This window comes from Sorex araneus, chromosome 1 (assembly GCF_027595985.1).
Source record: "Sorex araneus isolate mSorAra2 chromosome 1, mSorAra2.pri, whole genome shotgun sequence".
NCBI lineage: Eukaryota > Metazoa > Chordata > Mammalia > Eulipotyphla > Soricidae > Sorex > Sorex araneus.
In genome coordinates, this window is record NC_073302.1 from 440726074 (window position 1) to 440753750 (window position 27677).

The following is a 27677-nucleotide window of genomic DNA, read 5'->3' on the forward strand; positions in this document are numbered from 1 at the left end:
CTCTGCGTGTCTTCCCTCAAATGGCATTCCCAGAAGAGCCACTATTTCTAGAATATGTGTCTTTCAAATAACTTCACTGTGGGGAAATTGTGGCTTTCTCACTGCCCATTTGTGTACGGGGGGAAGAGAGGAGCAAGGGGGTTGTTTGTTTCTTTGTTTTGTTTTGGTTAGAACCAAAAGCGTGGTTCCAAAATTCACAGCAAATGAAGGAAAGATCGTGAGAGGTACCCAAAGTTCTCTCCTACCCTTGTCACCCCCCACACACTCACCAACTTCAGATCCCAGAAGGTGAGTAGCTCTGTTTCAACAATGGAGCCAGGGCAAAGATTTTTCCTCCTGGAATCCAGCCACACTTGCTTCCTCTCTTAGGATGGTTCTTGTGAACTAGTGACAATGGCAGACCAAGTGGCATTTCAGGGCGCTGGTCTCCAGAGGCTACAGAGTGAAGGATGGAAAGGGGCCTGCAGGGACGCACTAGAGATGTTCAAGAGGCTTCTCTAGACACAAGGAGTAGAGCTGTGGACGGAGGTATTATAAGAGAAGTGCGTAATTCAGATCCACTAGCTAGAAGTCATGGAAGAATTATTAGGTCCAATTTTGTTTTCTGTTTTTGTGTTAGAATCATATCCTGTGGCCCTCAGGGCTTACTCCTAGCTCTGGGCTCTGGGGTTACTCCTGGAAGGCTCAGGGGATTATATGGAGTGTGGGGGATGGAACCTGGGTCAGCTGGGTGCAAGACAAACACCCTATCCACTGTACAACTTCTAGACCCAAGAATTGGGCCCAGTTTTGCATCATCCTGGTTCCTTTCTATGAATCATAAACAAAAAGAATCTAAGAAATGCTCAGACACCCTCACTTAAGTGCATGTGGATGTGCGTGTACCTCCCATACCAAACAAATATGGCGATGGATGATTGAAAAGCAACAGGCAGTCTTGTGCCTGCTGCTTCAGCATGCCAGGTTAATGGCTGATATCACTGAGTATATTCCTGAATGGGAGGCGGAGTCGCTCTCTAATGGATGAGTCCCCACAGCCTCCATACCCAACCCGCACCCTATGAAGGGCCCACATCATAGCTACTGAAACACATGGCCCCTGATGGGGCTACACAACAAATCTCAACAAAATATCAGTGAACACAAGAAACTGAACAAGCCTACTATAAAAGAACACCCCCCCCCCCACTAAAGCTTCAATGGAGGCTTCATATAAGTCACAGAGGAGCACCAAAGAGGAGGGTAGTATTCTAGAAGGATAAAAGGTAGCCAATATTGACCGAGCTCATCCAGAATTCTTCCTGGCAGCGAGAGGTATACATTGAAGTGGAGGGTCCCACCTCCATACCACCACCACAACAGGAAGAAACAGTGCAAATTCCCACCACGAGGAGTGGAGGAAGAAAAGAGTACAGAAGCCTCAACAGGGATGACCCATAAGTACAATCTCTCCAATAAAGAATTCAGAGATGAAACACTGAGGATGATCAATGAACTCAAAGAAACGGTGGAACAGACATCCAGTAAATTAAAGGAGGACATGAAAGAAACAGTGGAATGACAGCCAAGAAAATACAGGATGAAATGAGAGCAGAAATAAAAAAGCTACAAACGGAAGTGGCATTAATACAAGACTCGGTAGATAAAATAAAAAACTCAGTGGGTGCCCTCAACAGTAGAATGACTACAGCTGAAGACAGACTCAGTGAGCTTGAAGATGAGCTGCAGAAAGCATACAGACAACAATACGCAATGAAAAAAGACCTCAAAATAGCTCTAGCTCAAGTCAGAGACCTAGGGGAAGAACTCAAGAGGGACAACATAAGAATCATCGGAGTACCAGAAGGACAATGAAATGAATGCCTCCACAGCTTGGAAGCTGGCCTCACATGCTTGTGGGAAAAGGCAGTTGAGATAGAAAAGGAATCACAAAGCAAAGGATGCTTGGAGGCCTTGCTTGGGATAGGAGATGTATGCTAAAAGTAGACTATAGACTGAACATGATGGCCACTTACTGCCTGTATTGCAAACCACAACACCCAAAAGGGGAGAAAGAGAATAAAATGGACTGTACCTGTCACAGAGACCGGGGGAATGGGGTGGGGGTGGCAGGAGGGATACTGGGAACATTGATGGTGGAGAATGGGCACTGGTGGAGGGATGGGTACTCGATCATTGTATGTATGACTGAAACATAATCACGAAAGTAAGTCTGTAGTTCTATCTCACTATGTTTCATTTTAAAAATTTTAAATAAGAAAGTGTGTGTTAAAATGAAAAACCTACTACAATCAGAAATGACAGAAATAAAGAAGATGGTAGGTGATGCCAAAAAAATGACAATAGAAACTCTGAATAGCAGAATAACAGAAGCTGTTTAAAGGATCAAGGAATTTCAGGTTAAGGTAGAAGACTCTAGGGAACAACAACCTGAAAAAAAAATGAACAGTACACCGGAGAACTATAGTATCAAGAGTTCAAAAGGAATGATATAAGAATCATTGGAGTCCCTCAAAAACAGAAAGACAAATGTGATGAGGAAACATTAGCACTGTAGCACTGTCATCTTGTTGTTCATCGATTTGCTCGAGTGGGCACCAGTAACGTCTCCATTGTGAGACTTGTTGTTACTGTTTTTGGAATATTGAATATGCCACGGGTAGCTTGCCAGGCTCTACCATGTGGGCATGACACTCTCAGTAGCTTGCTGGGCTCTCTGAGAGGGACAGAGAAATCAAACCGGGTCGGCCGCATGCAAGGCAAAACGCCCTACCTGCTGTGCTATCGCTCCAGTCCGAAGAAACATTAGTTAAAGAAATCATCAAGAAGCACTTCCCAGAGTTGAGGATGACAGGCACCAAGATCCAAGAGGTCCAAAGGTTCCCAGTGAAAATAGGCATAATTAGAAAAACTCCAAGACACATTCTACTCAAAATGAACAAAATCCAGAGATAGGGACAGAATATTGAATGCACCAAGATCAAAAAAGGAACTTCTATGCAAAGGAAAGCCCATTAGATACATAGCAGATATAACAAATGAGACACCAGGAGCCAGAAGAGTATGGAAGGATAGAGGACAGAAACTCAATGAAAGGAACACCTCTCCAAGAAAACTCTATCCAGCTAGATTAGTATTCAGAAATGAGAGGAACTGTACAGAGCTTCATGGACAGGCAACAGCTTAGGGAATTCAGAAGCTTGAAGCCATTTTTGTAAGAAGCATTAAAAGAGCTCTTTCCTTGTCTTTGCCCCCCCCCCCACGCCCAAGAGACTAACTGAAAACGCCAGGCCTCCTGGGGTTCGGACCGGGCCATCCCTCCCCACCTCCCCACTCTTCTGGGACTCTGGCTGTCAAGCCCACGAACTGTGTCCACCTGCCGTTCAAGTGCATTACCAGCCACGATCTAGACTCACAAATGAATCTCAAACCCAAGTAGCTCATTGCAGGGATGACTTTAGACACGAAATTATTTACATTTTCATGATCCCAGAAGCGTAGAGCCATTTTTGCAGCCATGCAATATCTCATACGTTACTTTTTTTGTTCTTTTTTGTTGAATCACTGTAAGACAGACCTTTACAAACACCTTATACTATTCATAACAAGCAATAGAGAATAAATTATCTAACATCTGTCTGTGGGGCGGGCTTGAGTGGTGGTGAAGAAACGTTGATATACTAGTGGTGAGAAGGTGTAATGGTGGTGTAATATTGGTGTTGAAATATTGAATGTAATAGATTATTGGGAGCAACTTTATGAAAATAAAATTAGAAAAAAATTAAAATGTGTTTATTGGGCAATAAAGTGAGCTGTGATCAACTGTTAAAAAAATAAAAAAGCTCTTTAAAAAGACAAAGAACCTTCCCATCATGTGGCTCAGTAATGGTTCATATGCTTGTCATCAACTCAATTAAGAGAGGTTAAAAACATATCACAATTCATCACCACAATTTGACTTTTATTGATGCATTTTGTTATTATTCTATTTGCTATTCCTTTAAGCTTTATTAAACCAAAGAATATGCAATCAATTTATAATTGGTACATGCCTGCCAAGGGTGTCTGGGGGGGGTGGGGAGGGTACCTGGGGACATTGGTAGTAGCATGGATATGCCTGAAATAACTGTTCTGGACAACTTTTATAATTCATGGTGTCTCAAAAAGCATTACTAGAGGAAAGAGTAAAGAAAAAAACCCCACAGGCAGGATCTCTCTGGGACCTGGGCAAAATGAACACACTCTATTCTGCTGCAAATTGCCCCTTGAATGTTATCTGTGTCCAGCTAGATGTTTTATGTTGACTCTGACATCACAGACCAACAAGGCTACTCATTCCTTTCTACATAACTGTGGAAATAGTGCAAAGAACTGGTCTTCACTCATTTCTTCTACTGGGTCTCATTCATGAGAAGCAGAATTAGATCAATAACCATTTCTCTCCAAATGCAAAATTTCAGCACGAGTCAAGAGAACAGGCAAATAAAATCCAAGAGAAAAAAATAAGTTTAAGACTGGGCATGTTTTTCAGGCCTCTATTGATTTTTCTCTGGCAAACATAGCCTTCACATTGTTGGCTGGATATTGGTCACAGGCCCAAGAAGCAGCATCATTTTTTAATGATTTTTTAAATTGAATCACTGTAAGATTCAGTTACAAAGCTTTCACGTTTAAGTTTCAGTCATACAATGATCAAACACCCATCCCTTCACCAGTGCACATTTTCCACCGTCAATATCCCCAGTATGGCCCCTCTTCCTAAGCCTCCCCCTGCTTCTGTGGCACACATTTTCCCCCATACTCTCTCTCTACTTTTGGGCATTATGGTTTGCAATATAGATACTGAGAGGTTATCATGTTTGGTCCTTAATCTACTTTCAGCACACATCTCCCATCCCCAACCATCCCTCCAACCATCATTGACTTTGTGATCCCTTCTCTATCCCAGCTGCCTTCTCCCCCAGCTCATAAGACAGGCTTCCAACTATGGAACAATATTCCCGGCCTTTGTGAATACGATACTTGGATGTCAGTCTCATATTATGTTATTTTATATTCCACAAATGAGTGTAGTCGTCCTATGTCTGTCCCTCTCTTTCTGACTCATTTCACTTAACATGATACTCTCCATGTCCATCCACTTATAAACAAATTTTATGACCTCATCTTTCCTAATAGCGAAGCAGCATGATTTTGATGCAAAATCTCAGTGCACCAATTCTTCTTCCCCTTCCCAAACTTCCTTCAGTATCTCCAATTAGCTGTGCGAACCATGGCGGTCACAAAGAACTAGAGTGCCACTCCTACTCTTTTTGTTAAAAATGTTTTACATTTCTCCTGTCCTCCATTGAGGTGTCAGCACCAAGTTGATGCACTTCATGAGATTTTGAAATGAAAATGTTTTGACTCTTACTAATTGCTCTTTTACCATTTTCTCTTTCACTAGTAACACAAGACAAAGAGATGTTGAAAGAAAACATAAGTATTTGGTCACTGAATGTTATTATATGCTATTAAAATCCATAAAAGATAAGGTGAGGGGAAGGCAAACTTTGACAGGTGAGGATATTGGAAGGTCCCCAGCACTAGATAGAAGAGTATACTGTGATGGTGTGAAGATTCTTTGAAGAAAAGAAAAATAAAAGTTTTGAGTCTCAAATAACTGAGTCCAGAGGACTGATAACAAATAGTTGATACTTACCTTACAGGTCTAGGAAAAACACATGATAATATGGGTGAGAAATTAAACACATCTGTCACTATACTAACATCAAAGCATGAAGATAGCTCTGAAGGCATTTCAGGAGGTTCCATTTCAGGTTATTGGCAGAATCCTTAGCCCCACAGCTCATAACCAGACCAAGCCACGCACATAACAACCGTAAAGGCAAAGGCATGATAGCAGAGAAGGGCACATCAGAGGGGAACTGCATCCGCTGGAAAATATGACAAAGACAAAACAAATGACTGAAGGATTCTGTGAATAATCCCACAGAAGGAACCTCACAGAAACCAAACAGAGCTCCAAGAGAATCTCAACACACAAGCTGTGACAAAGGAGCTTGACTAAAGGAATTGGCGACAGATTTGTGGGGTGAGGGGTGGAGAAGTGTGGCCTCTGTGTGTGCTGTAAAATGGTTGGATGCAAACTCACCCACAGCCTTTTGGATCTCGACCAGCGCAAGGCCTGAGAGGGAAGCTGGTCATGATCACTGGGGACATTGGGGACACAGTTATAGCCAAAGGCAGAGAAGCCTGTTACCACCAGGACTTTAGTTGGAGGCTACTGGCAACAGGCAGTGCCAATTGGAGACAAAAGACTGTATCCGCCCCCTAGCCCCATGTCAAGCCCTGCGTTTACCTAGTTTAGAATCCAAATCCAGGGACTGTAACAAAAGGGCCAGGGTGAGTCACTGAGAACTTTGCACACACAGAGCTGGCACAGATGACTCCAGAGGCCCAGCTAAGCCGGATGCAACATAAACACTGTAGCACAGGCCGGGTTGAGCTGGTAAATGTGAGACTTAGGTTGCTACCCAGAAATACACAAAACCAGACCCTCAGTCTAAACGAGATTAGACTGTCATTTTCAAAGGCAAGAGGCAAAATAGCGTAATGAGGAGGAATGGTGTTCGCAATTAGAGACTTAGGCACACAATTTTTACTCTGGCCTCTTACCACCTGTGTTATTCATGTAAATTAACTTGCAATACTGGTTTTATGACTGTTCCTCTTAGGTGGTTGTTGAGATAGATATGTCACACCAAATAGTGTGAAATTGATAAATACATGGCAATTAACTTTGCTTCTTCCTTTATACAGTGAACCCAAGTCCCAGTGTGTGACTGTGTATGACTCTATGTGAGATTGTAGATTAGGGTACAACTATGTGTGACTGTGTGTGTGTGTGTCTGTATATAGGATACTATTCATGTGACCGAGTATGTGTATAATTGTGTGTATAACTTTGAGAGGTTGTGTGTTTGGTATTGTATGTGTGGCTCATATATATATTTGCATACATATGTGTGTGACTATGTTTGGGAAGCTTTGTGTGACCCTCTGCATGTGCATTTGGCTGTGTGCAGGGCCACTCTGACTATGAGTATGACTACATATATGTCTATATATGTGACTGAAGAGATTATATACATGACTGGGGAACAGTGTATATGACTTTGCAAGTGTGTATGACTGCATGTGTTTGATTCTGCATGTATGTATTTTGTGTATATGTGGGGGGGGTTACTGATGGCACACCAGTTTATACTTCCTGGGAAGAGAAACCTTCTCTCCTGTGTCATCTGGCCTCAGTAGCTCTATCCTAATTGGGTTCTGTGTCTCTGAATCCAAAGGCAAACGGGCTCAGTCTCCACCTGCCAGACTCTCAGTTCAAAATACACCAATGACGTCATTCATTGTATCAGGGGGATGGAGCTGGTTTCTTTCACATTCCAGAAGGATATGAAGTTGACTCTGCCTCTGGGTTCCAAAGTACCCCCTCTGCCAAGTTTGGATAGTTGAGTGAGAAATGGTGCCATCCCCAAGTCACTGATACTTGGGTCCATGTTGAAAAGAAGGTCAGGTCCCCACTCTCTAGGTTCTATCAGTCAATCCTCACCTCACCAATCATTTGCACTTTTCCCCTTACACAATGAAAGAAACCATCAACGTTCCCAGGAAAATAATTACAGAGTGAAGGGTGAATACATTTGTGGAACTAAAAGTTGAAAAAGTTCTTTAGAAATGTACGTTTTGGGCAAGGCACATTGCTTAAAGGACAGGAATATATAAAATTTTACATTTGGGAGTTTCCGGCTCAATCCCCAGTACCACATGATACCCCAACACTGAGCCAGGAATATCCCTCAACTTTGCCAGATGTAGACCAGAAAGGGGGTTGAGGGGACAAAGGGGAGAAGGAGAAGGTAGAGAGGATGTTCATGACAAAAAACATGGCAACAATCATATGTGACAAAGCATTGCTGAAACAAGATTCAAAGAACATTCTAGCTTCCTGGAATGAGTGGAAACCTTCGTTTTCCTGTTTCTTCCATATTTGTACTTAACCCTCTCTGTTAGACCTCAAAGTCTTCTCATCAGTCTTTTACTTAATGCAAATCAATGCTAGAGAAGATTGTTCACAGGAAGATGGATAACTCTCTTCTACGTGTCATGTCCTAGAAAACTTTCTTGCTTAAGCTTCTAACAGTTAACTCAAGATGCAAACATTGGTTTATCCTTATCTCAGCAGTGAACCAGAGATACAGCTCAGCCTAATCCCAGTTCTTTTGACTTAGAGGGGAAGGCACTGAATCCTATGCTGCATCTGCAGTGTACCACCGAAATCTGAGCTACAGTGGACATGCATGGTTCCAAGCAAGCACCATGAGGAAACTTGCCTGATTACACTGATTTTTTGAGATTTGCCTATTCTTGCTCCCCAGCTGAGAAAATCATTTTTAAGATTTTTAGATAATCAAAATGTGTTAGCATTTCATCTGATCCAGTTACTGCCCAAGATAGATTAAGTATTGGTAGAACTTTACAGGAAAAAAGCAACCAAATCTATCAACAAATGAGGAAGAGATGAACAGAACCTTCTAGAAGAAGACATACAGATAGCCAAAAGGTGTATGAAAAAAATGCTCTGAATAACTTTTCATCAGGGATATGCAAATCAAAAACAACAATGAGATAACATCTCACACCAATGAGACTGGTGTACATGACAAATATTTTGAAAAAGCAAAACCAGTGTTGTCATGGACGGGGGGGAAATCTCCCTCATTCACTGTTAGTCGGATGATCAGCTGACCCAGCCTTTCTACAAAACCTAAAACCTGAGAATAGAGCTTCCATATGCCCAGCAACTCCACCCCTTGGTATCTCTTCAAGAGCCCCAAATCTCTATTCAGAAAGACATTTGCACCCCTGTGTTCATTGCAGCAGCACGATTCACAATATCCAAAATTTGAAAACAACTCAAGTGTACAAGAATGGATGACTGGAAAATAACTATGATACATAAGTACAATAAAATATCATTAAGTTTTTAAAAAAGATGTAATTTACTGCTATACAGATGGATCTAGATAATATCATTCTGAGTAAAGTTTGAAGGAAATGGACAGATACAGATTGTCTTTCCCATATATGGGATATAAAATAAAAGCAATGAAATAACAAATACTCAAAGGCAAAAGAAAGTGAGAAATTGTATTTACCACAGAAGGGATTAACGGAGAAATAGGATTGACTGAGGGAGAAGGGGTGGAACTCGAGGAAATGGGGAAGATAAGTGGACATTCTGGGAGAGGGTGTACTGAGGGAATGTTTTACAAATGGAACCCTAACAGTTTTGCAAACCATGCTACCAAAAGTAAATGGAAAAAAATGGAATTGTATTGAGTTTATTCACCCATTTATCCTACCATCAAGTATATCACTTGTAGCACTTGTATCACTTGTAGTCCCGTTGATCTTCGATTTGCTCGAGCAGGCGCCAGTAACGTCTCCATTTGTCCCTGTCGTGAGCTAGTGTAGCCCAATGATACCTACTCGATCCAGAAACAGGAAGAGCCTCTAATCGTTCATTCAGAGATTTGATGAAGAAATCTGACCATCTAGTTGGTGGGCGGCCACAAGGTCTTCTGATGTCCCTTGGAATCCAGTTGGTAACAGCTCTAGTCCAGCGGTCGTCTCTGAATCGCATTACATGACCGGCCCATCTGATTTTTGATGCCTTGGCAAACAAGACAGCATCCCTGATTTTTGACCATCAATGGAGGTCAGAACTCCGGATTCCTTCTCTCACTTGAGTGAGACATGATATTCCCAGCATAGCTCTTTCGATTCCTCTTTGGGATACCCTAATAGCATTCTCATCCTGTTTGTGTAGGGCCCAGGTCTCTGAGGCATATGTTAGTGCAGGAAGAACAGTGGAGTCAAAAAGATGTGCCCAGAGTCGGAGGTTCTTCATTCTCTTAACCACCTCTTCGATGCTCTTGAAGGCGTTCCACGCTGCTCTCTTCCTCCTGCACAGTTCTGGCACCAAGTCATTCCTCATGTTGATTTCTCGACCCAGGTACACATAGCTGCTGCATTCAGAGATGTTCGTTACATTGAGAGCAAATGGAGCTTCAGGGACCAGTTCGTTTTTCATGAACATCGTTTTGTTGAGATTCAGCTGCAATCCGACCTTTCCACACTCGAAGTTGAAGTCGGTCAGCATTTGTGCCGCTTGGCTAATGTTTGGTGTTATGAGAACGATGTCATCAACATCGTTGAAGGAAGTGATCAACAAGTATATACTGACTGCTATTGCACAGTTAATGTTTTATGTTTTTTTAATAAAGTACAATATTGGAGACAGTAATTCTTTGCTGTCAAAGACTTACATCCCCTTGGAAGAATAGACAAGTCATAAAGAAATATACAGTAAAATTCTGGGTAATAGTGCCATGAAGAAAAATAATGCAAGGCAAAGGTATGACAAGAGTACGGAAGTTATTATTTAAATAAGGTTACTATAGAGGAAAACTTGTGATGAAAATATTTTCAACAGAGGGAGTAACCCATTCATACACCCAAACTGAGGGTTGTGGGGAGAGAATTCCTGGCCCTAGTCACAACTTTGATTTGGGCTATTTAAAGCAAGGCAAGAAGGCCAAGGCAAATAAACCTGATTAATGAAAAAGAAGAGATAGAAGATATTTCAAATAGAAAGCTGTGAAGCAATTAGATTTAAGACTGGCAAGATTACTACTTCAACATCACATGAAATGCATTAAACACGAAAGTGGGAGTTCTGGAGAATGAGAACTATGAAATCTGATTTACATGTTTAAAGATACACTGTCTTGTCTAGTACCTATGGAACCAATATTTTAAAGGAAAAGTGCTGAAGGCCTGCTCCCACAAATATCATTTTCCTGAAACTTATATAATGCTAGAATGAACTATAATTTCAAGAAAATTTAACTTGAAATTTTATTGTTGAATATTTAACTTTTTGTCAAAGTTTCAGTGACATGAATAGTAGTGTCAACAAGTCTCTTTTATGATATTAATGTTCAAAATTACTGTATCTTACCAACATCAAAGTACCTAAGACCCTCCAACCATGTCCCTATATTAACCTAGTCCACTTCTTCGTACCTCCCCCAAACTTCTCCCCGTATTTAGTAATCTGAGTTTTGTACTCCAAGGATAAAGAATTGTCATCTTTCAATCTTGTCTTATCTTTTTTTTGTTTCTCCATATTCCATAGATCCTAAGATCACCCCAAATTTGTCATTCTCCCTCTCAATTATTTGGCTTAACATGGTATCCTATACACCAGTTCCATGCATGCTGCAGTAAACTACAAGACTAGCTGGATAATATTCCACTGTTGATCCACTCATCTGTCATTGTACACTGGGTAGCTTCCAGATTCTGGCCGTTGTACTTAGCATTTAGGTAAACAGAGGCACACATACAAACAAATGGGACTGCATTCTCGGAGAGACGGGGAAGCAAGTCACCTCAGGTAGACACAGTATGCACGCTGAGATCTCTGGAGCCTTCACAGGATGGGGGCAGGCTGAGTCTCTGTCCTGCCTGAAGGCACAGTGCCCAACCCATACCCAACATCATCTGGCATGCAAACAGCCCAACTCCACAGTTAATCTCAGACAGACACCAAACTGACAAATTATTCTAGTTCCATGGCTCCTGGAGTAAGCACCCACATATGAGATCACATGATATCTCCAGACTTCATAGTACTGACTGAGAGGCCAGTAGGAGCACAACAAATTAGGACAGTGGCATAGAAGCCTGTCCTGCCCAATGAGAAAAAAATAAATAAGTAAATAACACAGAACACTCAACAAGCTCCTAGTGCCTCAGGAAAGCCTCAGATAATGACTTTGGCAACTCCACTGTGAGATAAATATTGTGACAAGCAACATAAATTAAATTATTTTGTGCCTACTGAGGGAGAATTGTTGGGGGGGTTGGGAGCCTGGGTACATTGGTGGAGCGATGGTCACATTGATCCTGGGACAAGTGTTGTGCCACTGGATACCTGAAACAACTCTATTATAAACAACTTTCTAAATCCAGTGTTTAAATGAAGTTTCACATAAAGAAGAAAGACTATGAAAAAGTATTTTCAGGCTATGCAGCTGTATTAAAAAAATGACTACCAAGAAGCGGGGTGTTGGTGGAAGGAGAATGAAGATGTCATAAAAGAAGACTGAGGGGAAATATGGGCACTTGGGGGATGGTGTAGTACAATAAATTTGTGCGCCAATGTCATATACTTTAACTGTATTGTAATCATATTATCTAAAATAAAATAAAACTGATCATCTAAAATGGATGGATTAAAAAGTTTCTGCATGACAAACAAAACTCAGGCTAAAATCAAAACACCTTATTTTTCGCACAGTATATCAGATAAAGCATTAATATCATGATATATAAAACACTCATAAAACAGCAAGAACAAAACCAACACACATACCACCCAAATGGGAAGAATAGTAGAACAAACACTTCCCTAAAAAAGACATTACGATGGCGCTGGATCAATAGTACAGCAGATAGGCATTTGCCATGCACACGGTCGATCCAGGTTCGATACCCAGCATCCCATATGGTCCCCCGAACGCCACCAGGAGTAATTCCTGAGTGCAGAGCCAGGCATAACCACTGAACATCAATGAGTGTGACCCTCCCCATCCCCCCAAAAGAAAGAAAGACATTCAGATGGTTAGAAGGCTCAAGAAAACTCATTGTCATTTATTTTCCGAGAAGTGCAAATTGAAGCAACAGTGAGATATTATCCCACACCCATGAGAATGAGACAAATAGTAAAGAATGGAAACGAGCAGTTTGGGCAAGGAAACAGTGCAAAGGCGCCCTTGGTCACTGTTGGTAGAAAACTCATCTGGCTCCCTGTCTGTGGAAAACAGTGAGAAGATTCCTCCCAAAGCACAAGCAGAACTCCAATGGCTCCTGCGTCTTGGTGTCCACCCACACTAAAAGTTAAATTTCCAAGGAAGTTCTGTAGTACATCCATGAGGTGTTCAATCTGTGCGAGCAATTAGAGAAACAAACCTGGGATTCATAGGGACTGTGCAGGCTGAATCCTTCCCACTCGACAGGTGACCCCAGAGAGTGAGGACCACAAAATACATTTCAAGCTTAAGGAGAAGGGCCACATTCCACATCCCACCATTGCCTCCGTGGAAGCTCATCTACATGCCCTGATCCAGAGAACCGTAAACATCTCTTGAAAGGACAAACTAACTCCAAAAATTTCTCAGATACCCAAACGTGGCTGAGACCTCCAGGAAGATGCCAGGATGGGGTTGGTCCAAGTCCCCGCCCTACCAAAGCCCCAGCAGCTGCTATTTTGGCTTTTGGAGGAATCTTCTAACTCTTTTCCACAGACACTGAGCCACACGACTTTTAAACCACAGTGTCTATGGACCCAGAGAGCTCAGTGTCTGAGAATCTGCCCTCCAGACATGAACCCTCAAGGTGGATTTCTGGCACTGTCCCACTTGCTAATGGTAAAGAATCAGCAAAGTGACACTTCCAATTGTGGCCCCTGGCATCACAACAAATGGGGGACCATTGGAGCCCCACAACCATCGGTGTTCAGGCACTGCACCTTTTTGTGATCCCTGTTAAGCTCTGCCATCAATAGTGCCAGCCTGGTACCTGAGAGTATGAGCCCTGGTCATCACAACAACAAAGGGAAGATGTGAGTTTCCAAGGAAAAAAGTGTGGCCCATGGGGAACTCAAGCGTATAGTGCCCAAGAGCTGCCTCCTCGGGCCAGATGGTGGCAAAGGATGAGAGAAGGACAGGGAGAACGGAGAAACTGGACCTGGGCCCCAGGCTGGTGGTAGACAGTTTATGTCTCTCCCCAGTAGCGTAGTCCAGTCTCTCCTTTTACAGCAAAACTATAGTCCTAGTTCTGGTTGTAGTCCCAGTCATCATAGTTCCATCATCCTAGTCTCTAGACCTCAATGTCCTCTCCCTTGTACATTTTCTTCCTCATCTCATCATAGTCTTGTAGTCCTCTACATTAGTCATCATCGTCATGTAGTCCTCCTTCTAGTCCTCAAATTCCCAAAGTACCCTTCTTTCCCCTTACAGCATAGTTCTATAGAAATCATGAAGGGTGGGCATACATATAGGTGGGGTTGAACACTGTCATAACAACAAGCAGAAGTAAAGGACCCAGTACCAAGTATGCTGGCCTCTTAGTATCTGTATTTCAAACCATAATGCCCAAAAGAACAGAGAGAGTAAAAAAAAAAACGTACCTCCAATGCAGGCAGGGGTGAGGTAGGGGTGGCGGAAGGGACACCGGGACATTGGTGGTGGGAAATGGACACTGGTGGAGGGATGGAAGTTGGAACACAGTATGAAGAAACCCAAACATAAAAGCTTTGCAACTGTGTATCTCATGGTGAATTGAAAAAAATAAAGAAAAATAAACAAAAAATATTATTGTTCATTGGAAATTTGGGGTGTTACCCTTGGAGGACCGAATAACCACATTTGTTTCCCAGGACATTGGACATTGTTCATTGGAAATTTGGGGTGTTACCCTTGAAGGACCGAATAACCACATTTGTTTCCCAGGACAATGGCCTCACCTCCCCATTGTCTAGAGCAGCCCTTTACCAACTCCCCTCTTATAATTTACTAGTAGCATTTGCAGAAGCCACAACCACTCTGGCTTCCAAAAAGATTTTTCTGGAAAACTCGTCCTCTTGATCTTACTGCAATGGGGCCAAAAAAAATGGCTGAGACCAGTGATCTGAAATCCGCTACCATAACTGTGTTCTCTACAGAGGATGGAATCAGGGGCTGAAATTAGGGTGAAACAGACAGGCAGGTACTACATGAGGAGTAGAAACCATTTCTAGATGCGGGAAGACCTGGCATACCTATTGAGGTTCTGGTCACTCAAGAAACTCAGCTTTTAAGACAATGAGGAAGGATAATCCAATTCCTCTCCCAGACACTGACACTAGCTGAATGTTGGCTTTAGCAAACTTTAGCTCAATAAGGAAAGATCTGAAGTGAGAAGGTTATTCCAGTTATGACCACGTGGCTCGGTTTGGCAGCTCTCTCACCTCCCTGATCTACATATAAGGAGCGTGCTAAGCACCTGGGATCACACTTGGTTAGAATACCCCACACTCCTCTCCAGCATGCAGTTCCTCCAACTCCTACCCAAGGCCAGCCAGACCATCCTTATCCTGCTGGTCTGCATCCAGCTTGGAATCAACAATGCTGAGGACACTGAGTGAGTTGATCCTTTCTTTTCTGGGGGGTGGTGGGGGGGAAGACGAGAAAGGAGGTGGGGGTGAGGGAGAAATAAATCTTACAAGGAGGGTTAGCGGAGCCTAGAAATCTACACACCACGAGCCATAACAATAGTACCAGCAGGGAGTTTGCCGTCCAAGTGGCCAACTTGGGTTCAATTCCCAGAACCCCATATGGTCTCCCGAAGGTCACCGGGAAGTGATCCCTAAATGCAGAGTCAAGAGTAAGCCTGAGGACTGGTCAACGTGACCCCTAAACTAAAACAACAAAACAAGCAACGTGACACTTTCTGAAAATTATTTCAATGGCTGAGAACTCTCATCCCCTTGATTCTCAAGAACCTGATGCCCAATTTCACTTCTTTTTTCTCTGGTATCCCATCATATTCTACTGGTGCTTGCTGGTTGTCAATATAAATAATCTCCAAGAATGCATGTTAGCTGTGATGAGTTTAGTTTTGCTGTAAGGTTCTGATTTATGTCCTCTCCGTTATATCTCTGTTCGCATTTCTACTCAGTAAACCGTACCTTCTAAATTCTTGCCTTGCCTCCTCACAGTCTTATTTCCTATAATATCTATGGTGAGTTCCTGCATGACTTGCTCAAGGATCGTAGGCCCATGGTTCCATGGTTCAAGGATGCATTAGCCCAGCAACCTTCATATTCTGAAGGCAAAGACAACTGTTTCTTGTCCTTTCACCCTATCCACATGGGTACCAGGGATCTCTGGCTTAGTAAACCACTATGAGGGTGTATTATTTCTGAAGACTCAAAAGTCAACACGACCTTACATGTTTGAAAAAGCAAGAAAACTGGGGCAAGTGAAAAGAAATAGAAAACAGAGACCCATCAGGGGAGAGGTAAGGATTCCAGAAAATGTAGAGTCTCTATGGGAACAGCGTTTGAAATAGAGGGGTTTTGAACTATGGTTCTGGTGGTGAGTATAGTAGCAGATGTGCTGCCCTTGAGGAAACTTTTCATGGTTAGAGAAGATGCATCAAGAAGGCAGACGTACATTGTCACTCCACTTCTCCCTGAGCTGAAACAAGTGGCTGAAATAAGTTTGCTAATTAAGGTGCCATTCAATGCCATGTGCCAGGAATTCTCGCTGCTGTATCTCTCTCATACCAGGACAGCCCTGCCTCTTAAGGAAACTGAAAGGATTATATTCCTAAATCCACTTACATATAAGGAGCATTTGGAAGACTTGAAGTCCTCACCGCCATCTACTAGACACTGAGTGCAGACACAATCAGCTCTTAAAACCACAGGCCAAGAAACCCACTTCCCTCCTGTCCTATGCAACCTAGATGCATGAAGATTTTTAGACAGAGTAACTCCTCTAGTTTTGACTCAAGACAAATAGAGCAAAAATGATTGGATGGTTTCTTTTCCTCTCATTCCTTCCATTTTTGTTTTCCGTTCAGATTGTGGTGTGTGGTCTGAATTGAGGTTGAATGTGACGTTCCCAAACGTGGCTATGTGACCAGATCCTCTACAGGGTTACATACATATCCCATGGGGAAATCCTAGTGGACCTTCAAGAATCCTATAAACTGGGATCAAGGATGACCTACAACTCCTCCAGGACACTGAGATGCTTAGGTCTTAGGATTCTGTGTGAGGTGGTTTTGTTTTGTGGGTTTTGGTGTGTTGTGTAGAGACAGAGAGAGAAAGGCGGCGGGTGTCGAACACAGTGATCAGGAGGCTCAAAGCCCTTCCTAGTGATTCACAGTGAACCAGGCAGCAGTATAATGTGAAGACCCAAGGATCCAGTGCTGCTTGGGTCCTGTGTCCTAGGATTAATCCAGCCAACACATCAGTTCTCTGAGAATTCCAAATTTGCACCTGGAGATGTTCAGAAAATCACTAAGTGTCCACTGGAATAAATCCAGGTCTGCTCCATGCAAATCATGCACCTCATCACCTGTACTACCTCTCCTGCCTAATGAAATTCTACTGGTATGAAATTTTCTACTGAGAATGAGACCTGGCACTCATAAGGGAAACCAGAAACAAGGAATTAGTCTCTTTCTAAATTTATTTATTATTTACAGGAATCAAAAGACATACAGCTTCACAATAAATAACCAGGTTGCCCAATGAAACAAAATAAAATCCACACAAAATATGCCAACATCAAATTTCCAGAAGATTTTGATGCTCAGCAATTGACCCACCTCCAATCATCACAGCCTCATACGTCTTCACTCTAACCCCACCTGACCCCTTCCCCATACCGCACCCACAAACTCATTGATAATCTCTATCCTACTTTTCTCCCCCTAATCAGCCGAGAGGTGATGATAATTGACATGGACATGCCCTCAATAGTCCATGCAAATGAAGAACTGTCCCTTACGGTTAGAGTGAGCACGGAGCTGAGAGAATGCATGGTGGTAAGTAGAAGCCTAGACAGTCAACTCAAGAAACATCCAACCATTTCTTCATTGGCCCGTCAGATTCACATTTCATTAGAGTAATACTTTAGCACTGTCGCATTGTCATCCTGTTGTTCATCAATTTGCTCGAGCGGGCACCAGTAACATCTCCATTGTGAGACTTTTTATTACTGTTTTGGCATATCAAATATGTCACAAATAGCTTGCCAGGCTCTGGCGTGCAGGCGGGATACTCTCAGTAGCTTGCCCGGCACACCGAGAGGGGTGGAGAAATGGAACCTGGGTCAGCCACGTGCAAGGCAAACACGCTACTCGCTGTGCTAATTATGATAAATGTAACTTTTTAAAATATGTTAGAGCCTCGAGAATAACTCCCTAGCTTGGGGTAGACCATTCTCACTCCACAAAGGAATCCTGCTCCAAGAAGCATAGAAAGGTTGGGAAAGAAAAAAGTGAATAAATTTGTTATAGGGAAAGTAGAACTAACAGGTATAAAAAGAAAAATACTAGAATTGGGGGAGACTGGTAAGCATTCCTCCAAGAGCCCGGGAATGACTGAGCTGACAGGTAGCAAGGGTTCTTGGCAGGAAAAACTGCGCCTGGTGCAGTACATCCATGAAAGCAGGCTGGGAGGAAGTCTGGTTTCCGAAATAGATCAGAGCTTCTCAAGTGAGGACATAGAGAGTCACCTGCATTTATGGTTATGAAGCATGTTCTGAGTCTATGGGGTTTGGAGAGGCCAGCACTGTGATGGTTCGAACAAACTGCCGGGTTGGCCAAAGCTGGACTCCGAGGGCCACGCTTTAAGGAGAAGGAGGTTAGAGAGCTGCCTCTCTTGTCTGACTTCCCTGGGTCACGAGGAAACAGGACCTGGGAGGGTGTAACCCAAAGAGAGTCTCTCCCCGGGGGATGTCAGGTTGCTCAGGGTCCTGCAGGCCACAGGCTGGCCCTAGCTCATTGCTCTGCTCTAAGGCAGGCCCTAACTCTGAGAGTTCGCCTCCTGCCTCCCATGGAAGGACCCAGTCTAGGCCAGCACAAGCACTTGCGGTCAGCGGGAATTTCCTCACCTCAATTAGATTGAGAGACAATGATGAATTGGAAATGGGGTTGGGGAGAAGGACTTGCACTCCTTAAGTCAGTGTTTTCAGCCACAGGTAGGAACAGTGCCAGTCTGTAGGTGTGAAGGTTAACAATCACTGCCCCAGGTCTGGTCAAGAAACCATCGAATCCCTGGGGCAGAAAGATTTCTGATCACTGAGCAAAGACCAACACAGCTGCTGGGCAGCTTTTCAGTACCAGAATATGTTGGTACTGCAGATGCTGATTTGGGACGAGAGTTTTCGATGAATCAGGCTGTTTAGTTTTGGCGTTTGTGTATCTTAACCATCACTAAAAGGAGGAGGGGAAATGTGTGCTTAATAGTTTTGTGAGAAAAGTAATCTACAGTAATAAGCAATGGGAGTCCCTTTTTATTCAAGATAGCATAGATGATAAATCAAGGTGTTTAATCAATAAAATGACATGTGATCAATTTTGTCATAATTAATATGACTGTTTTAAGAACACTGCTACTACAATAAATAAGCAGTTCTTTTTAAAAGTTCCAAATATGTGGGTATTATCCTAAATACTTATGTTAACTGGAAAAAATTATTATAGAAAATTTTGTTAGTTCTAGTCAAGAAATTTGATTTGTACTTTTTATTTTTAAATTGCTCATATAATGTTTTTTTTTATTTTTGGGTCACACCCGGCGATGCACAGGGGTCACTCCTGGCTCATGAACTCAGGAATTACTTCTGGCGGTGCTTGGGGGACCATATGGGATGCTGGGACTAGAACCCGGGTTGGCCACGTGCAAGGCAAATGCCCTACCCACTGTGCTATTGCTCCAGCCCAATCGCTCATATAATGTTTTTATAGGTTACAAATTTAGGGAAAATAAATGTATGTTATGTGACAGTCTGGCACCTAATCCTCACTATTGTTGATCATAATGCATCTGAAATGGAATTTTTGGTCAAGTGAGATTATAACAAACATAAATATAAATTGAAAAAGAATATTGCCTCAATCATACATTTTAGTATGAAGATCATATAATTCTTTGGGGTTGAAAAAAATCTTACAGTAAGATTTTTTATTGTGTCACAGAGTGTTTTGCTGATTTCATCAAGTTTTTGGAATTTATAAACAGAGCTCTGTTTATAAATTTGTAAATAAAATGCACTGAATTGCACCAAAACTGTTACATTGAATAACTGAATATAGAATTTCAAATAACCTTGAATATGGTCATTTACACATTTTTATCAATAGATTAGCCTGAAGGACAAAATATTTAAAATAAAGAAATATTTTATTTTATCTAATGAAAATATCCTGTAGAGGAGGGGCTGCAGGTGCTCTGCTTAAAGGTCTTCAACTGTGTCCTGGTCTCTGACAACAAATCCTATGTGCTGTGCTTGCACCTGATTTAATCCAATTATAACTGGATGTCATGTTGCTGCATGAACCATCCGTGCTCATGAAGACACACTGCTGCAAACGTAACTTAAAGGTAACGAAGGCAGGAAAGGCATCACTGCAAAACGCATCAGCTCTCTCAACATTCCGAGTCAACCGTTAGGAGCTTTGAATTCCCTGTGAGGTCTGGGGTAAGTGGAGGCCAGTCTTCTGACAGGCCTAGGCAACTTAGGGCAGCAATGAGCCCAGCACTCGATGGTCACCAGACCGATGGTAAAAATAGAACTCACCAAGTGTGCATCGTGATGCTAACATCCTCTGCGTTGCCTTGTGACACAGTCCCACAGCTGCCCCTTGGTCACTGTGCTGCCAACAAGAGCTGGTGGGCCCTCTGCCCGAGGCAGCCAGGTGGTGGGCAGTTCCAGGCCAGCTCCTACAGCCCTGGTTGGGTTACTAGGCATCACGGCTCAACAGCTACCTGGGGTGAGCTATCCTGGCCCAGTCAATCCAAGAACCTTGGTCTCTGATGCCCAAGGCCACACAATGAGGCAGGATTTCGAAGCAGGAAACTGCCTGACTTGCACTTTAGCAGCTCACACAAGACTTCAGAAGTGAACTCCCTGGGCCACTGGCCCACCTCTGGTCTTGTTCTTTGCCCCTCCACTTCCTCTTCACTTTAGTGATATTCTCTCCCTACCCCATCCCAGACTAACCCTGGGCTCTATCTCCCTACCTTCTCCATCTCAGATTCGGGCTTACCTAATAGGCTCTCGTCCAATGGACACTTCTTTCAACCATCGATTCACCGCCTGTCTCTGTGAGGATTACCCAAGAACCTTCTTTTGGGATTTTGCCGCCAACCGTAAGTACAGGAGTTGACCAGGGAAAAACTGTCCACTAGGGATGAAGACAAAAGCGAAACAAGGCTCTGGATCTGGAATAAACCTGATAGACAGAAAGACAAGACGTAGGGGATTTGGTACAGAAGGGGGCGGTCAACAGGAGGCTGCCCAGAGTGGGAAGGCCAAGGGTTAGCGTTAGGGTTAGGTTTAGGTTTAGGGTTAGAGTGAGAGATAGGGTGAGGGCTAGGGTTTTTTTTTTTTTGAAGTAAATAGATTTTATTCAGAGGTTTCTGAGGGAGGGAGGAAGGGATAAGTGAGAGAGAGAGATAGTAAGAATAACGCGCTCAAGGGAGAAACGCGGGCTTCTCCAAGGGTGGAGGAAGCCAAGGGCTAGGATTTTTAGTGGGAGAAAATCTAACAAATATGATGGGACATATGCCAATGATTTCAGGAAAGTGAATCAGTGACATGGTGTGTGGGAGTCAATGACCAGATCCTACGCAGAAGATTGAGTGTTCTTAGAGTTGATCTTACTCTTGTCTCCTTCAGGCACCATGAAAATCGCTGCTGTCGTTGATGTTGTTGGTGAACTTAACATCTGCCCTGAGAATATGGCAGTTGTGCCCATTTCAGATGACCGTTTTTACAGTGTGAAAGACCTATATGTATATTAATAGTGGGAGCACTAGTCTCCCGTGAACCCTTCCCCGTTGCTGTCCGCTGTGGAAACTTGATTAGGGTAGTTCTACAATAAATCCCTCCCAAGCTGCTCTGTGTTCTGCGTGTCTTCCCTCAAATGGCATTGAAGAAAAGCCCCAGGGCAGCCAGAATTTCTAAAATATGTGTCTTCAAATAAATTCACCGAGAGAGATAGTAGGTTTTCTCACTGCCCATTTGTGTAACAGGAGAAGAGAGGAGCAAAGAGTTAATATTTTTTGCTTAGAACCAAAAGTGTGGTTCCAAAATCCACAGAATATGAGGAAAAGCACCAAGACAGGTACCCCGAGTTCTCTTTTACACCTTGTCCCCCATCCAGACACACACACACACACACACACACACACACACACACACACACACACCCTTCAACTTCAGGTCCCAGAAGATGAGTAGCTCTATTTCAACAGTGGAGTCAGGGAGAGAATCTTTCCTCCCGGAATCCAGCCACACGTGTCTCCTCTCTTATGATGGTTCTTGGGAACTAGTGATAATGGCAGACCAGGTGACATTTCAAGGCCCTGCTCTCTAGAGGTTACAGCGTGAAGGACAGAAAGGGGCCCACAGGGACACCTACTAGAGAAGTCCAGGAGCGAGGAATCTAGCTGTGGTCCTGGGTGTTCTAAGAGAAGTGGGTACTCCAGGTCCACTAGCTAGAAGTCATGGCAGAATTAGGCCCACTTTTGTTTTGTTTTCTGTTTTTGTTTTGGACCCGTATCCTGTGGACCTCAGGGCTTACTCCTAGCTCTGTGCTCAGGGCTCAATCCTGGCAGGAGCTGGGGACTCTATGGAGTGTGGGGGATCGAGTCTGGAGCAGCTGGGTGCAATACAAATAGCCTACCTGTTAGGACTGGCCTTGGTCGTCCCTGTTTGTTTTCCCTGAGAAGGGAATGAGCAGGGGAAAAACTTGGCATGTGGGATTGCCATGCCCTGGCTGTTGACCCTGTTAATGGAGGCCAAAGGGAAGGCTGCACCTGATCTGCCTTGGACGTCCAGAAGCTACATTCTCACTCCTGCCTGTTTTGCTGAGAAAGTCCAAGGAACTGCCCGCATACACAGCTGCAGAACAGAATAACGGATAGCGTGGCCCACCCAGCTTGTAGCCCTTGGCTTTCCCACAAATTGTCTACTGCATGCTATAAAAGCCAATGAGCTTTGCAATAAAGTCACTGTATGTTTCATACAGTCCCTCCTACCTCATCTTTGCAGCTCTCATTCCCTCTCTCCGGCTGATGTTCAACTAGATACATGGGTCGTGGCACCTACCCTCTGTGTAACCTCTCCAGCCCCAAGAATTGGACCCAGCTTTGCATTATCCTGACTCCTTTCTATGAGTCATAAATCAAAAAGAATCTAAGATATGCTCAGACACCCTCACTTAACTGCATGTGGATGTGTGTGTATCTCCCATACCAAACAAACATGGCGATGGATGCTTTAGGCCAACAGGCGGCCTTCTAGCTGCTGCTTCAACATGCCAGGCTGATATCACTGAGTATCACTGAGTATGTTTCTGAATGGGAGGCAGAGCCCCTCTCTACCGGGTGAGTCACCAAAGCCTCCATACCCAACCTGCACCATATAAAGGGCCCACATCACAGATCCTGAAACACACAGCCTGGATGATGCTAAACAACAAATCTCAACAAATTACATGCTTCTCACAGTATTAGGTCCAGAATACTGTCATTCTGTGATAAAGGTCAGATGATACAGAGCAATCTTAGCTTAATTCCTCAGCACCTTGCAGGGGGTTAACTAGAAAACTCACCCGCCACCCAGCACAGCAAGAACACTTAAAGCCAATGGGGAAAACACAGAGAAGCCCACCAGTTCGATGAGTGAAGAAAACAGTATCACCAAAGACATAAACACCAGTAAATCTTCAGACAGTGCCTTAAGTGACAGGATGATGAGTATGGTCAATTAGTTCAAAGAAACAATAACATAGGGAGTGAGAAAAACACAAGAAAATACTTGAAAATAAAAATGAAAGGTCTACTACCATCAGAAATGACAGAAATAAAGAAGATGGTTGATGATACCAAGAAATGGCAATAGAAGCTCCGAAAAAGGCCAAGGAGTTCCAAGCTAAGGAAGAAACCTCTAGGAAACAGCAGAAGGTGGAAAATAGCCTGAAAGGAAATGAACAGTACACCAGAGAACTACTGTACCAAGAGTTCAAGAGGAACAACATAGGAATTATTGGAGTACTTCAAAAACAGGAAGGCAAATGTGATGAAGAAACTTGAGTTAAAGAAATCATCAAGAAGCACTTCCCAGAGTTGAGGATGACAGGCACCAGGATCCAAGAGGTCCAAAGGGTCCTAGTGAAATAGATCTGATTAGGAAAGCTCCAAGACGCATTCTACTCAACATGACAAAATCCAAAGATAGAGACAGAATGTTGAACACAGCAAGATCAAAAAAGGAGTTTCTATGCAAAGGAAAGCCTATTAGATACATAGCAGATATAACAAATGAGACTCCAGGAGCAAGAAGAGTATGGAAGGATAGAGGACAGAAACTCAATGAAAGGAACACCTCACCAAGAAAACTCTATCCAGCTAGATTATTATTCAGATTTGAATGGAATTGTACAGAGCTTCATGGACAGGCAACAACTTAGGGAATTCAGAAGCTTAAAGACATTTTTGTAAGAAGTGTTAAAAACACTTTTTTAAAAGACAGAAAAATCTTCCTATCCTGTGGCCTTGAGTATGGTACTTACTAATGCTACATATTGTTGTCCTTTACTAGACTAAGGAAGGTTAAAAACATATCACAATTCATCATCACAAATTGGCTTTTATTGATTTATTTTCTGATCATTCTATTTTGCCATTCCTTTAAGCTTTATTGAACCAAGGAATATGAAATCAATTTGTTATAAACCTGTCAAGGTTGTCTGGTGCAGGGCAGGGACGGTATCTGGGAACATTGGTACAGAATTGGTAGTGGCATGTGTAAGCTTGAAATAACTGTTACAAATAACTTTCATAAATCACGGTGTCTCAATAAATATTCCTAAAGAAAAAAGGAAAGAAAAGAAAGCCCACAGGCAGGATCTCTCTGGGACCTGGGCAGAATGAACACAAACACTCTATTACTCTATTACGTTGGAAGTTGCCCCTTGTGCATCTGTAGGCCACCTAGACATTTTATGTTGACTGTGCCACCACAGACCAACAAGGCTACTCATTTCTTTCCACAACACTGTGGGGATAGTGCAAAGAACTGGTCTAGCCTCATTGCTTCTACTGGGTCTCATTCTTGAAGAGCAGAATCAGATTGCCATCCACTTCTCTCCAGATGCTGAAATTTCAGCATGAGTCAAGAGAATAGGCTGATAAAATCCAAGAGGAAAAGAAAAAAATTATAAGAGTGGCCATTTTTTCAGGCCTCTATTGATTTTTCTCTGGCAATCATAGCCATCACCTTGTGGACTGGATATTGGTTGCAAGCCAATGCTTCTAGGAAGCAGCATGATTTTGATGCAAAATCTCAGTGCACCAATTCTTCTTCCCCTTCCCCAACTTCTTTCAGTATTTCCAGTTAACTTTGCTAAGTTCGAGCAGTCACAAAGAACTGTAGTCCCTCTCCTACTCTTTTCATTATAAATGTTTCACATTTCTCTATTCTCCATTGAAGTGTGAGCACCAAGTTGACACGCTACATGAGATTTTGAAATGAGAATGTTTTTGATTCTTATTAATTACTCTTTCACCATTTGTTCTTTCACTAGTAACATAAGGAAAAGAGATGTTGAAATCTTTGTGGGGGGAAAAAACAGAAAACATAAATATTTGGTCCTTGAATTTTAAAATATGTCATTAAAAATCCGTAAAAGATAGGGTGGGGGAAAGCAAACTTTCACATGTGAGGATTTTAATGTGATTCCTCAGCACCAGATACAAGAGCATACAATGACAGTGTGAAGTTTCTTTGAAAAAAAGAAAAATAAAAGTTTTCTGAGTCTCAAATAAGTGGGCCTTTAGGACTGATAACGAGTAGTTGATATTTAACTTAAAGGTCTAGGAAGAACACATGATAATGTGGTGAGAAATTAAACACATCTGTCACTATACTAACACCAAAACATGAATATAGCTTGAAGGCACTTAAGAAGGTTCCATTTCTTTATTCGGGTTATTGGCAGAATCCTTAGCCCCACAGCTCATAACCAGATCAAACCACACCCTAACAACCTTAGAGGCAAAGTCATGATAACAAAAAAGGCACGTCAGATGGGAACCGCATCCGCTGGAAAACATGACAGAGATAAATAACTGAAGGATTCCATCTCTCATTTTACAGAAGACACAATGAGGAATCAGAGGAACCCGCCAAAAATGGTGGATGAAATCCCACAGAAAGAACCTTACAGAGACCAAACAGGGCCCCAAGAGAATCTCAACACACAAGCTGTGACAAAGGAGCTTGACTAAAGGAATTGGCGACAGATTTGTGGGGTGAGGGGTGGAGAAGTGGTGACTCTGTGTGTGCTGTGAAATGATTGGAGGCAAACTCACCCACAGCCTTTTGGATCTCGACCAGCACAAGGCCCGCGAGGAAAGCTGCTCATGATCAGCTGACTCCCAGAAAGGCAAGAACAGTTGATAGCCAAAGGCAGAAAAGCTTACTACCACCAGGACTTTAGTTAGAGGCTAAAGGAAACAGGAAACAAAAGACTAGATCCGCCCCCCAGCCCCCTGTCAAGCCCTACCTAGTTTCAGAATCCAAATCCAGGAACTGCAGCTAGGGCCAGTGTGAGTCACTGAGAACTTTGCACACAGCTGGCACAGATGGCTCCAGAGGCCCAGCTAAGCCAGACGCAACATAAACACCGTAGCACAGGCTCTGGGATGAGCTGGTAAATGCGAGATTTAGGTTGACTGGTAAATGTGAGACTTAGGTTGCCCATCAGACCTACACAAAACCAAACCCTCATTCTATCTCTCATTTTACAATGACGAATCAGGGGAATCCACCAAAAATGATGAGTGAAATAATAACCTGATGCTGGGGCCATTGGTGGTGGAAAATGGGCACTGGTGGAGGGATGGGTACTCGATCATTGTATGACTGAAACATAAGCATGAAAACCTGTAAGTCTGTAACTTTGTCTCACGGTGATTTACTAATAAAATAAAATTTTAAAAAAAAAGTAAAAGAGCCTACCCAAAAAAAAGATAAAATAACCTGAAAGGGTCTCTCAACACCCACCAGCTCTATAACACTCTGATAAATTTAATCATAATTTCTTTGACCAATAGTTCTCCATTGATCTTACCTTACTATTCCTCAGGGTTCCTATGATTTTTTTCTTATTGTTCCTCTTTGATCCATCTCATAATTTTCTGACATATTCTTCCTCCCTTTCCAGATGTGTTTCTATCTTTGGTACTTTATTGTTGGTTTCCTGCATCTTGTCTTTGATCTCACTAATTTGTTCCCTGGCTTCTGTCACTCTGCTACTGAGGTCATCCAATGAATTGTTTGTTTGTTTTTCATTTAACCTATCATGCTTCTTGAGTTCTGTTGCTTCTTTCCACATTTTCCCTCATGCCTTGTCTCATACTTTTTCTCCTTTGTAGGTCTTTACTATAGCTTCTTTAAGCTTATTAAACATTCACACTAAGGCCACTATGAAGTCATCATCTGAGAGGTTATAAAACCTGGTTGGTTCTGGGTGAAACTTCCAGACTATTCACTCACTAATTTTGGTGGGATTTTATGCTTCTTTGCTGTGCAATTAGGACTGTGGGTGAGAGTTTGTTTTTTCTAGTTTCTTAACTTGACCCTTTTGCTTCAGTCCTTGGGTTTGAACTGCTGGCCGTCCACTGGTTCGTGGCTCTCACTCAACTTATACCATAACTCAAGTCCCAAAGCTGGGGCTTTGGGGGAAGG

The 27677-nt window shown here is 42.8% G+C and overlaps 1 protein-coding gene across 1 annotated transcript; it reads left to right on the top strand.

Annotated features, from left to right (window-relative positions):
- Positions 1–15214: 15214 nt before the first annotated feature.
- On the top strand, positions 15215–21744 carry LOC129400020 (prolactin-inducible protein homolog). The gene is made up of 4 exons (XM_055122385.1): positions 15215–15321; positions 17634–17739; positions 20956–21070; positions 21600–21744. Exons 1-4 carry the CDS (start codon positions 15227–15229, stop codon positions 21722–21724), a joined length of 441 nt encoding a protein of 146 aa, XP_054978360.1. The 5' UTR covers positions 15215–15226; the 3' UTR covers positions 21725–21744.
- Positions 21745–27677: the final 5933 nt, after the last annotated feature.